We start from the raw sequence: 13762 nt of genomic DNA on the forward strand, positions 1-13762 counted from the left end.
TTGTAAAGCCTTGATACCTTAAAGTTTTAATACATATACACTATGGACTTCTACTTTTACAAGGTGTTCTCTTCCCTAGTCCACTGATACAGGAAAATCATTACTAAACATTATGAAAAATCTGTCCTTACCTCTTATCAAATAAATGCTCTTAAGTACTATTCAGTGAGGAAAATATTACTGTGAATTATAAATTAAAGGAAATTATGGACTGGAGGAGACACTTCACATTATTATATCCTTTCCATTTCTAAGAAAAGTAGTTTCCCAAAAAGGGGAAGAGTGGAGATCATCTTTACAACTGCTTATAGTTATTGTTTATTTGTTACTCTATATTCTTATTCTGCAACTGAGACATATTCAGGTGTTAAAACACTAGAGAATGTAACAGTATTTTGTAAAATGTTAAATTAGAATTACTTACGTGAATGAACCCAGCATATTTTTTGTCTATTTCCACCAACTGCTGGTCAGCTTTATTTCGCATAGAAGGCTCTGGATCTGTGCCCATAGCAATTAAGTACGGCACACACTTGAAAAATAAATGAAATGATTATTCAGAGTCATTGTACCTCCTCTTTCTTCGTCTTTGTTCTTCTGCTACACTATTCTTGTTACAGTCTGACTACTGCAGAAACTAGAATAGGAAGCTCTGCCTGAATACTTCTTGCAAGCAAATAGTACAAAACACATGAGAGACCACCATTATAAATGACAGAAGTTGTGTGAGGTTTCAGGTAGTACTTCCCTTTCTCTCAAACTCTAAAGTCAATTTACACTACAAAAAATGCCATTTAAAAAAAAAAGCCAAACAAACCAATACTTATGACTGAACACGCACAATGGCTGCATATAAAAAAATAATTACAAAAGCAGTATGTAAGCAAAGAATCATGAATATGATGACTGAAGTTCTGACATTGACTGTGGAATTCCACAGCGGTTTGAGGACATGGGGACTGAGGTGGAGGCAAGCTGACACATTTTCCATAATAAAGGATCGAATGAAGAAAACAACCTGGCATACGCCTGAAATTTGTAACAGAAATATGCTCCAATGTACATTTGTACACGCTCTTTAGGCACTGGTTGGGCTTTTACATCTTCATCCAAAAATATAAAATACAGCATTTGGAATCTCATTGGCTAAACAAAATAAAACAGATTTCCAAGTATGCTCTTTGTAAAGGTCCCTTGCTACAATAAGAAATTACTGTAACATAGCTGGAAGAGAAAAACTGGAAGTTTATGTAGCAAGTGTGAAAAACTTGGAAGACCTGAATAACAAAAACTCCCACCATAAAAGCCTACCATACCTGAACAGGATGGATGAGACCTTGGTTTAACGTCAGTGCAATGACATTTAAAGCAAAGTGGCGTACACTGGACTGGGTATGAAAGAAAGCCTCAAGGACCTGTTTGAGATACAGCTGCATGATGGAACTACTCATCCCTGAGGAAATATCACCCATTTCTTTCAGGTCTTCCTGTTTTGCTACTTTTTTCCCTGTAAAAAGGACAAAAGCAATAGCAGATTCATTACTTGATGCATGCTGGTCTTTCAGCTTTACAATACATCTGCATGTCAGCTGTCCTAAAATGGGTTTATGATCTCATGAAACCTAGAACAGTCTGATGGTAAATATACATTAAAAAACTAAAGAGACATGACTTTAATTAAAGTCTTGTTCCTCAGTAAAGGGTTTTAATTTTTAAAATTTCTTATGTTGTATTTATTATTTTCTATCTACAAATTAACCTTAGAGGAGATTTTGATAAAAAATATTACTACCATCAGTTACAGCAGTTATGCATCCCAGATTGCTTCCAGGATTTATACATCTTGAAAGTAAATAATTTACCTATTATGGATATATACACGTGCACACAATGACTTTTTGAAAATTATTCTAAGGTACTTTGGATACAATATTACTGATCAGACAACAATCTTCAGTGACTCAGTTCACATATACAGTAATTGTATGCAGGAAAGTCAGGTTTTGCATGCCTCATTAGCACAGAAGAACTCAACACTTACAGTCTCTATCTGCCTGCTGCATACGTGTATCTTCCTCCTGCAAGTAGGTCTGGAGGTTTTTTAACACCTGGATTTTTAAGTTTACTGAACAGTTCCTATCTGAAAGAATGCTGTTGTACAGAGTCTTCACTTCCTGTTCAAACATTAAACTTGGGTGTTGTATAAATGCAAATCCTAAGGGTGGAAAAAAAAAAGGAAATATTCCACGTTATTGTCATCTAGAAACTGTATTTCTGCTTTTTAAGTCTTTCTTCAAAATAGAGGTATGAAATGCATCTCGTCCCAACAGCATAGCTTGTTGTAGTCCAACCAGTACTGTTTTCTATATGGACACCATCCATAGCTTATAAGGAGTTCTGTTAGCCAAGACAGTTCTGTTAGACAAGACTCTGTTTGATGGATAAAGGTCGCGTGTTGACCCAGGGCAGCTGCACTAAGAAGAGTTCTTCAGGTCTGAAAGCACATCCAGTGTAGTGGCCTGCATCTGAAGGACTAGGAGCTCTCACAAGAACAAGGGAGGAACATTACTGAAAATTACCCGTTGTTTTTCTAATACAACTGGAGAACAACATTCTGCTGAAACTCTGAAGAGTTATTCACATGAAGGCAGAGCAAATGTGGAAAAACTGATAAATATCACAAGTATTTAAAAATAAAATCTTAAAAGAAAAAAACAAACAGCAAACAGAGTAAAATTTATACCACTTGCTGTCATTATTCATATGCCTATTAAGGTCTTCTCTTGAAAACTAAAAAACTATCTGAAGCGTGCCCAAGAACACCTCTGTTGGAAAATACACACTATAGAAATGTTTTTAGCTGCAGCCTTACCCTTGTCAAGAAACTGGTTGTTCTCAGTCTATATTTCATAAAACCTTTCTAAATTAGTGCCAGTATATACCATTTTAGATATAGATTTAGAAGTGCTGCTGACAAACTCTTACAGTAAGAGTATAATAAAAAACAATAATAGGAACATAACATTCCAACTGAAATTATATTTAACTGATTTTTTTTTATAAGACTGTTCAAGAACAGCAGACATTAAATGTATTTTCTATGACCACAGGAAACTAACATTCTGAATGAACACACAGAAAACATATGAACATAAAAGAAGCATGGGGGGGGGGGGAAATGAAAGCAAATAAAATTATGCAAAAGTAATGTATAAAAATAGCTATAACAAACAGAAGAGTGGGTCAAGTTTCTAAAACTAGCTCCACAGACACCGAAGAGACAGCATAGGTAAAGATGAAGTCCATGGCAAAACCTCAGTGTGTTTAAGACCGCATTTCAGTCTCAAAACAAGAAGCAGAGAGAAGCAGGTGAGGTGGAGGAGAAATAGGAGAAAAAGAAAAAGGAATTATGATGGTGTTTGGAGTATGTGGTATATTCGTGTACTCTATACAGGTGTTTATTGATGTTTATAACTTGACCACCTCTGAGCAAGTCCAACCCCTTTCTTCAGGTTAATTTTAAGAACGAAAAGCACGTGCATGTATGTGTAACAACCCATAACACTTTTTTTCCTTCATGAGCTTAAAGGTTTAAAACACCAGTAGTCTCAGAGAAATTCTTATTTTTCCATCCCGGGTAAGCAGCGAAGAAATCTTACTTGGCGTAAGAATTTGTCATAGGAGATGAAAAAAGGCACCTGTTGCGTTCTTTTAAGGACTGGTATCACATCTCGGGGCTGCCCTCATGCCACTTCATTCCTTTGTTTCACTCTGTTAAGAGTCTTAAGAGTAAGCACTGAACTTGGCTGAGTAAGATCTTGCCTGTTAGATACTTACTCATTTAGCTAAATTTACTAACAAAATTTTATATCCTCAACCTGTCTTGCAGGTACATGTCTGGAAGAGAAGCATAACCATAATCATTAATTATTGGATGGAATGCACCCACGAGTGCTGAGGAAGCTGGCGGATGTCATTGCTGAGCCACTCTCCATCATCTTTGAGAGGTCCTGGAGGACAGGAGAGGTGCCCGAGGACTGGAGAAAGGCAAATGTCACTCCAGTCTTCAAAAAGGGCAAGAAGGAGGACCCAGGGAACTACAGGCCGGTCAGCCTCACCTCCATCCCGGGAAAGGTGATGGAGCAGCTTATCCTGGAGGTCATCAACAAGCAAGTGGAGGAAAAGAAGGTTATCAGGAGTAGTCGGCATGGATTCACCAAGGGGAAATCATGCCTGACCAATCTGATAGCTTTCTACGATGACATGACTGGCTCGGTAGATGAAGGCAGAGCTGTGGATGCTGTCTACCTAGACTTCAGCAAGGCTTTCGACACAGTCTCCCATAATATCCTCCTAGGGAAGCTCAGGAAGTATGGGCTGGATGAGTGGTCGGTGAAGTGGATTGAGAACTGGCTGAATGGCAGAACTCAGAGGGTTGTTGTCAGCGGCGCTGAGTGTAGTTGGAGGCTGGTAACAAGTGGTGTCCCTCAGGGGTCAGTACTGGGCCCAGCCTTGTTCAACTTCTTCATCAACGACCTGGATGAAGAGTTAGAATGTACCCTCAGCAAGTTTGCTGACGACACCAAACTGGGAGGTGTGGTAGACACACCGGAAGGCTGTGCTGCCATTCAGCAAGACCTGGACAGGGTGGGAAGTTGGGCAGAGAGGAACCTGACGAGGTTCAACAAAGGCAAATGCAGGGTCCTGCACCTGGGGAGGATCAACCCCACGCATCAGTACAGGCTTGGTGTGGACCTGCTGGAAAGCAGCTCTGCGGAGAGGGACCTGGGTGTCCTGGTGGATGACAGGTCAACCATGAGCCAGCAGTGTGCCCTGGCTGCCAAGAAGGCCAATGGCATCCTGGGGTGCATTAGGAGGAGTGTGGCCAGCAGGTCGAGGGAGGTTCTCCTTCCCCTCTACTCTGCCCTGGTGAGGCCTCATCTGGAGTACTCTGTCCAGTTCTGGGCTCCCCAGTTCAAGAAAGATGAGGAGCTACTGGAGAGAGTCCAGCGGAGGGCTACAAGGATGGTGAGGGGACTGGAACATCTCTCCTACGAGGGGAGGCTGAGGGAGCTGGGCTTGTTCAGCCTGAAGAAGAGAAGGCTGAGAGGGGACCTAATAAATACTTACAAATATCTGAAGGGTAGGTGTCAGGAGGATGGGACCAAGCTCTTTTCAGTGGTGCCCAGTGACAGGACAAGGGGCAATGGGCACAAACTGAAGCACAGGAAGTTCCGTCTGAACACGAGGAAGAATTTCTTCCCTCTGAGGGTGATGGAGCACTGGAACAGGTTGCCCAGGGAGGCTGTGGAGTCTCCTTCTCTGGAGATATTCAAGACCCACAAGGTCCTCTACAGCCTGCTGTAGGTAACCCTGTTTCGGCAGGAGGCTTGGACTAGATGACCCACAGAGGTCCCTTCCAACCCCTACCATTCCGTGATTCTGTGTTTTAACTTATGGTTAAGCTTAATGCATGAACAGCAGTGACACATCTCAAAGCAAAGCTAAAACTGTTGAAATGACACACTAATAATTGCCAATAGGAAAGTACGCACTCTTGACATAATGCCTTTGCTGTGTATAAATGTTGAATTAGCTTGCTAGTCCTTTGTACCTTATTCCTGTACACAAACGTTGAATGGCTTTGACAACTTTGCTCAATTACCAGCTTGTAAGGTGGAACTCTGCATTGTCTACCACATCTCCACACATCCAACAGCTACCCTCAAAATGGAACTAGTACTTAGATGAGATCAACAGACCACTGAAACCAGTTGTCCAAGGTTTAATTAAAATAAAAGACTGATATGCTTACCAGCAGAGAAAAAAAATCTGAAAAATGCCTACCGACAGCTACCCCCATTTTCCCCCTTTCTCCAACCTGATCAGAGAGTTCAGTCTATAATTCAGAAACACTTCTGGCGAATACAACATTCTCCACATCCATATCCAAAGCAATCATGTCTATGGTTAGGAAGACAGCCACTATCCCATGTGCAATATTCTGTAGAGGACAATTAAATTGGACTGGACTACATTAAGTGTTGCGCACCTTGATGTAATGCTTAGATAAACTCCAACTAGTCCAGAAAACTGCAGCACTGCTGCTGCAACAGAGGCAACTAAAGCCACTAATCCCGCTCAGCTGTCTGAAATGGTTTCTCATAAAACACGAAATCCAGATTCAGTCTTGGTCCTCTTCCTTGGAGCCCTCCCTAGCCTGAACTGAAGCAGGATATCTAAAAAGCTACTTGAACACCAACACAGAGAGGCAAATTTTTGTGCACAGTTAAACTATACAATGCAAGCTCACATGCCTGGGAGATAACTTTCTTTGGACTGAGTCATAAACATAAACTGAACTCTTCCATAAACTAAGGCCTATGTGCCCTAACAATATTCTCTCACACGTACAGTTTTTGTCCTTCAGCAGAGAATGAAGATGATACAAGCCACTCAATGGCAGTTCATGTACTACTGCAAGTCACTGAAATACCACAGTAACGTCTTCAGATAAAGAATCTATTTACAAGTGAAATACAGACAAAATTCTTAAACAAATGGTAATATTTAGTCTATGACATCATCTCAATGCCTCACAAAATCTCACAGAGCACCCCTCAGTTCATATAAATAGCCAGAGTTCCCTTGACTACTGCAGAATACCGGCTCTTACAGTGAAACTGTTCAAAGATTTTCCAGCACTTTTTCTGCTTGTTCTTTAATGATACCTTTGTGGACAGAAAAACAAGATTTGGAGTTACAACATACTTGCATGTGGAGAAAAAATAACATCTATCTCCATTACTTTGGAATTTCGCTGCACTTTAAGACCTGGTCACACATCAAAGGACATTCTCTGTCAAAAGCATCCACTATGCTGCAGAAGTATGCAACTAGCCACCCTTTTACAACTTCTCTATAGCCAGTTGTCTAATAAAACACACAGTAAATTGTGATTTAAAATAAACTCCTTTGTCACTACACAAATACATGAATTCCTACTGATACGCAGAGTAATAAAAAATATTAATATTGCTTACCAAGGCCAATAATGGCTTTTGTCTGTACTTCTTCATCTGAATGCTTTGTAAAATACATTAGCAGTTCAAGTACTTTATCCTTAATGTTAACCTGAGCAAATTAAAACAAAAATAATAGTTATTTGAAGACGAAACAGATGTTTTTAATCTCTTATAAAATGCATAAATATTAAAAAGAAAAGGAGAAACACAATATTACTGCATGGCCTTTGCAAAACCACGTATTTAAAAACCAAAAAGCTATACTGTATGCATTATGAGAAAACACATAGCTTTGAGGGACTAGGAATAACATGCTTTTAAATTGAAGTGGAGCAATCAATATAGCTAAGACATGGAGAGTAAATACACGTTATTTTACCTTACTGTTGCCCTTAAAATCTTCCTGATCAAAATCAAAATGCCGACATAGTGCTCCAACAGTGAAAAGTGATCTAAGGAGTGCTGGTTTATTGGCAGTAACTATTGTACTGTTGGGGTCTTCTTGGTGTTGACTTTTTAATTTTGAAAGTGCACCTACAGTAAGATAAAAGTTTTAATCACATTGTTTAACGGTGGTGTATTCCTGAGAGAAGACTTGTAGACAAAACTGAAAAGTGACAAGTACCTTTGTGCTTTTACTTACCATAGTATCTATTAAAACAGGCCCATACAAATTTATAGTTCTGGGTGACCTTGTTCACAACAGCCCCAAGACAGCTCACACAATGCTGAACAACCTAGGAGCAAGAAAGAACAAATGAATTATATATTTAGAAGTTAAAACTGAGATTTTTGTGAAGTTATGTAGGAAAAAGCTATGCTGAAACAAAACTAATGAGCTAGTGGATGTAACATCCATTTCCTAGACTGCTCTGAAAACCTGCTCAAACTCATTGAAATACAGCGACAACACATACAAACTCCAGTAAACCAAGTACACTGATTTTTCATGGCTCAAAAGTTATCTTCACAGTGAAGACAGACTTTCTTTAAATCACAACCATGTATTTTATAATGTGAAATGGAATCAACTGAATAGCAACAATTAAAAGCTCACCGTCATGCCATACTTGATGATGAGTTTCATGAGGTCTTCCTCGATAGTGGCAAGAAAGGTCTCACTTGGGTGCTCCATTAGCGGCACTACAAGCTCTAAGATTTTTGCAACATTGCAGATCACCATGAAATCATTCTGGGTCTGAAACAACGTTAAACAACAGTGTTTAACGTTTCTGGCCGTGTTATCCATAAGCTAAATATTAATATGCACTGATAGTCAAAAATCCCAACTTATGTAAGATATTTGGTAAAGATCTAAAAGAATATTTATATAGTTAAGATCTGCTGTTAAATTACTTATTATTATGAAAGCTAGTTCTGTTTTCTACAGAACTTCTGGAAAAAATAGTCTGTACGACCAGAACTTCACCTCTCATCAAAGCTTTGACAGACCTGCAAGCTTTGGGTCCTGATAATTTTTTCTGAGTCCTACAATAATCTAGGAACTCTTCCTGACACGTGCATGCTAGAGAACACACGGCACCTAGAAACAGGTGTCAGCAACAAAACGAAGTTGTGCTATGACTCAATGTGCCTTAAAACAAAATGGGTAATAATGAGCACAAATGTAGAAATTAAAATTATTACTGTTTTGCATTATCATGACTGTATATGTATTGCAAGTGAGGAATCTATGGAAAATATTTATCTATTAAAGAAACATTCTGCTAGAAATTGACTATTTTTAACAAATCAAGCTCACTAAACAGGACAGGATAATTCCCAAAGGCTACCATCAAGCTATTTAACATATTCAAGCTGTCAGTGGTAATTCTACAATTCTCTCAACCCGTCTAAGCACAAAATCGATGTAACCCACTAAATGGGTTGCAGCAAGTAAACAATCAGATAATCCTTTCCTACACTTTTTGATCAAATGCAGCTCTAAAAGTCTGTTGTAAATGTGCCTAGAGATCTATCCAGGGCTGAACTCGGAAAATGCTTGGCTATACCTACAGTCTAAGCTGATAATAATTACTTCCAAGTGTACCCTGGTCAGCTGACCTAATGTAATGGATTGCTGCCACCCACCCATACTCCTCCTTGAGCCACGGCTGCATGATCCTGCCCTGCTCCTTCTGTCAGATCAGGCGTTCATCATAATGTTCACTGAGCCAACTGTGCTGATCAAAATGTCAGAAAGCACGGCAATGTTTCAGAGGAGGGGGGCCATTTTACCAGACTGAGGGGGATGGGGGTGGGTGGGTTCAGCATTATAGCTCTCTACCATTTTTGTGAGCTAAACTGATACAAAACAGTACAGCTAGGGAAGTGAGAGGTGAAGTATGGAAGAAGATGGAGCAGGACACTTTTCTTCCAGTATATTTCTTATATATTAGATCACTCTATCTTACGGAACAGTACCTTTAGTCTTAAGATTCATATGTTAAATATTAACTGCTTTTAAGTCTGTGACTATGAAACAAAACAATTTTAAAGAAATTATTTCATAACAGGTTTAAAAATGCGTCTTAGTCCTCAAGGGAAAGAGGCAGCACAGGTTTCAGTTTCATTTGGCTGAAAAACGTGCAGGTAGAGGGTAAGGAACAGCAGCTTAGAAGCTACAGAGATCGTTAAAAGGACCTAGTATCTTCAGAAGCTATGATACTCATGAAATAAAACCACATTTTAAATTTTTCTTCTCCTATCTTCAATTTCATCAAGTAGACAAGACAGTCATTCATTTCCATGCTTAATTATCTGGGGAAAAATAAAGACTGTTATTCTCTACTTACACTACATTTAGTGGTCAGGTATGGCTGCATGGTCATGGCATGTTTGACCATTAGCTGGGGCCTGATTTTGCTGAATAAGAACAAAGTGGTTATGCAAGCAACCAAGCGACCAGAATTAACACCTTTGTTGTCAGAATCTGCAAAAGATTAGAAAATACAAACAAGATATGAAGTGCAAGTAACGTCTGAGTAATGAAAAACACAAGACTTGCACATCATTTGAATATCTCTTTCACTACACCTCTTTTTAGATCAACACAAAATATTCTTATTAAAGATGGCAACATAATGTGTTAAGATTTGTATGTGATCACAAAACATGTAAAAAAAGAAGCAAAGATGCTTCAAAGACATCACTAGTTTATAAAGTACTTACTGTACACAGAACACTGGCCCAGTCAATGATTCCTCTTACAACTGTACAACATACTAACTAAAATTTGCCACACTTCTTTTGGTTTTAGTGGTCGAAAAGTTTGAACAAATTATTTCAAAAGTAGTTCTGTTATGTGGTCAGCTAGTGAAAATTAGGGAAGCTTTATTATTATTATACAGTGCTCTAAAGTTCATAATGAACTTAAAAGCAGTAATTCATTACCATCAGTTTTGTAACAGGAATTCTGTAACAGTAACTTTTCACGACAGTAATCTGAACAACCACTGTTCCAGTATCATATAAAATTCAAAAGTATTTAGCTACTGGGTTTTTAATAATATTACCTGATAAAGATTCCTCATATTTAAGAATGTGCTCAACCAAATTGTCAACAAGCTGAGTACATGCTTTCTTCACAGGTTTATATGAGGCATCCTCTTCTGACTTCAACAGCTGTAGCAGACGAAACAGAAAATGATTTATTATTAAGGGTGCATTCATTTACATGGGATACATGCTGGTTTTATAACCGTCAGTACAGATACACAAGGACTTTACACTACAAAATAATTTATTTAACTTCTCCATAAGTCACATAGTGAAGAAAAAATTAAGGGAAGTAAAAAATCAAACCAAAATGCAAGAGAAGTAAAGAAAAACTAACGGCAATAAAAACCCAGAAAAGTTCTACTGATTTTTGCACTGGGATGAAAGCTAACTTTGTGCTTAATGAAATAATGCAGAAAACAATAACGTAGTCATACTTGCCAGCAGTAACTAGCAGGAGTTATAAGGTTTTTAAAACACTTAGGAAAAAAAAGAGCAAATTCAAAAGGAACGTTGTTTTTGACACTAAGCAAAAATATCAAACAGAGATGAAACATAGTTTTATGAACATTTTAATCAATTAGCCTTCTTCCACATGACTTCAGGTACTGAAATTGTGTCCACGAAGATCCTTCAATATCGAAGAAGGATTGAGACCAGACTATAGCTTTTTCCTCAGTGCAGGCATTAAAAGGCTCTGGTTTACCTGCCTAGCTATTTTCATGGCACTCCAGGCTAAAGTAAAATAAAAAGAGTTTTTTTGCTTGACAAATAACCAGTGCATATAAGACACAGACGAGAATGATAACACAGGTTAAGAGATGTGAACAAAGCAAGGTCAATTCTTAGAACAATCAGAGTTAAATATAATGTAGGAGTAACCTATACTCTGAAGATACAATGCTTCTATAAACAGTGTAATAAATACATTGGATGTGAAAATACACTTAACTACCATTAAAAAAAAAGGTCTATATTACACTAGATGCCTCATTTCAGAATTAAATATCTTAGCTGTGGACTTCATGTTATGTCACTCATTACTGAGGAGACTATGAAATCAAAACCAAACAAACAAAACTGAGAAGTGAAGTATTTTTAAAACATATCATATGGAATGACAGAAACTAATTTCAGAGACAAGAAAATTGCACCAATGAAGATAAAGAAAACGGCCAGATGTTTAAAGGGCATGAACTGAATTTATCTACTGTAAAGCATTGCTCTTGTAGTCCCCCTTCTATGTGTTTTAGTACCAAAAGAAAGGTTAAAATTATAACAATGATTGTACCATATATTCAAAATTCATTGCTTACATTTTGAAGAAGCTGTTCAAACCAATCATACCCTGTATCTCTACAAGCTGCAACCTAGAAGTAATTTTGAGAATAAACTGGTTAATAAAAAAGGCATCTGAGGAAAAATCACTTCACACGGATGTCATCTTAAAAGACCAGTAAACATGCATAGATATCTTTTCATATGCATTCAATACAACAATTTTGTATCTATGGAGATCAGAAACTGTCTTCTGCATCGAAAAACAGTTCTCACCATTTAAGTGACTCCAGAATTTGTATCCATACAACACAAAGCCTAAACATTGTACTGGAGATTGCTGGTTCTAATGTAAAAACCAGATTTTGGTTTTATAGAACATTTTGCACAGACTAAAGCACAAATATAAGCCTGACATATTAGAAATGAACATGCGTGCGTATATACATATTTATATATATATGTATCTTCACTGGTATCATATGTCAGGAACAGCTCACAGGTGCTCCAGAGTAGAACTGGCACAACTGAGAGTTAAGCTGAAGTCAAATAGACTGACTTCTCAGTCTGGAAAAATGCACACTACACTATCATTTTGTAAAAATATTGAAAAGCAGGATGAAGCTTAAAGCCCACAATTATAAGTAATGAAGAGAGTACTTTTATTTGATATTTACATCTTGGTATAACTGATATTAAAACACCTTCTCAGCACAGTGGTTTTTCACAATACATTTTCACTACAAATTAAAGTATTTTATTTGAAACAGATTTTGTTATTTTGGAGCCAAGCTATTTAGTTTGCTGCTCCTAAAAAGTAGATAGAATTATGCAGACACTAGTTTGCCCTGAGTGAGAACATGACCCTGCATTTGTTAAAATGGCTTATTAACCTTTCAAAATAAATGTTATCAATTTTTGGAGGAAAATTTTCTTTTAAGAGACAACTCCTTAGTTAGGCTTAACTATATGCTGCTGCTAGCAATTCCTGCATAATGTTAAATATAATAGAAATTTGTTGTGTTTTAACTGAACAAGTAGTTTATACAATGTGAATATACTGTGGTCTCAGTTATCACTGCCAGCAGATTTGTGAGCATTTGAAGTTTTCTATAGCCTGTTCCACTAAATGAGTAATTTTGGCATATATTCAATGCCAGGAGATACAAAAAGAAAACTGTCTGACAATTAAATTACTGTATACTAAAAAATTACAGACAATATTTTCAAGATACTAAAAACATAATCAAATTTTGCACACAGCTTAACTAAAAACCATTTAACATACCACATCAGTGATGTTTAGTATTTTCCTTGTCATTGCTTCCTTGTCATGGTGTGGAGTTGGAGTAAACCAGAGCTTCTGGAATGTCTCATTTACTAATTTCTGAAGGAAAAAAATACAGGAGGAGAAATAAATAAATTTATGTTGGTACACAGGTATTATTTCTAATACATCCATACAATAGATTTGCTGATGATATGTGCCACTCCATAAGGAATTATTCAACCTAACTGAGACTGTTGTAGGAAATGTTATCCAAGACAGACCCAGATCTAATATTACAGGAGTTATACTGACCTCTAAGCAAGCTTCAGTAAAATGATCACTGGGAACTGATGCTACAGGAGATGGGAGTTACCACCTTCCTGCATTAATCTGCATTCCTCAGTACCACACAAGGTACCATGAGAAGCTGAGAGCTGAACACAAGATTATGATTTCTACAGCAGAACTAGCAGCAATGGTAGGTTATTTTGGAGTTTTCAAAACAGCTGTGACAAGCTGGGAAAGAGAGAGAAGCCAAGTCTCTCTACCCAAACATACACAGCATGTTTTCTTCCAATGTTTTTGGATGGAGGAATAAATAGAATAGAATGAAAATGAATAAAATGATTCCCCAATTACTCATAAGGCATATGGTTGTAAGAAGCTCTCCTCAGTCATGGAAACATAAAAA

General features: G+C 37.6%; 1 protein-coding gene across 4 annotated transcripts in view; it reads right to left on the reverse strand.

The window, feature by feature from the left end:
• The window catches only part of NIPBL (NIPBL cohesin loading factor), a 173146-nt gene that overhangs the window by 9465 nt on the left and 149919 nt on the right, over window positions 1-13762 (reverse strand). For all 4 annotated transcript variants that reach the window (XM_075411749.1, XM_075411750.1, XM_075411746.1 and 1 more), the window contains 11 exons: window positions 13090-13188; window positions 11840-11893; window positions 10541-10649; window positions 9821-9957; window positions 8083-8223; window positions 7669-7762; window positions 7405-7559; window positions 7044-7134; window positions 2042-2215; window positions 1317-1507; window positions 425-532 (listed from right to left, as the gene is read on the reverse strand). In XM_075411749.1, coding sequence (XP_075267864.1) covers window positions 425-532; window positions 1317-1507; window positions 2042-2215; window positions 7044-7134; window positions 7405-7559; window positions 7669-7762; window positions 8083-8223; window positions 9821-9957; window positions 10541-10649; window positions 11840-11893; window positions 13090-13188 — 1353 coding nt within the window. The remainder of the gene's footprint in view (window positions 1-424; window positions 533-1316; window positions 1508-2041; window positions 2216-7043; window positions 7135-7404; window positions 7560-7668; window positions 7763-8082; window positions 8224-9820; window positions 9958-10540; window positions 10650-11839; window positions 11894-13089; window positions 13189-13762) is intronic.

Source organism: Opisthocomus hoazin, chromosome Z (genome assembly GCF_030867145.1).
Source record: "Opisthocomus hoazin isolate bOpiHoa1 chromosome Z, bOpiHoa1.hap1, whole genome shotgun sequence".
Taxonomy (NCBI): domain Eukaryota; kingdom Metazoa; phylum Chordata; class Aves; order Opisthocomiformes; family Opisthocomidae; genus Opisthocomus; species Opisthocomus hoazin.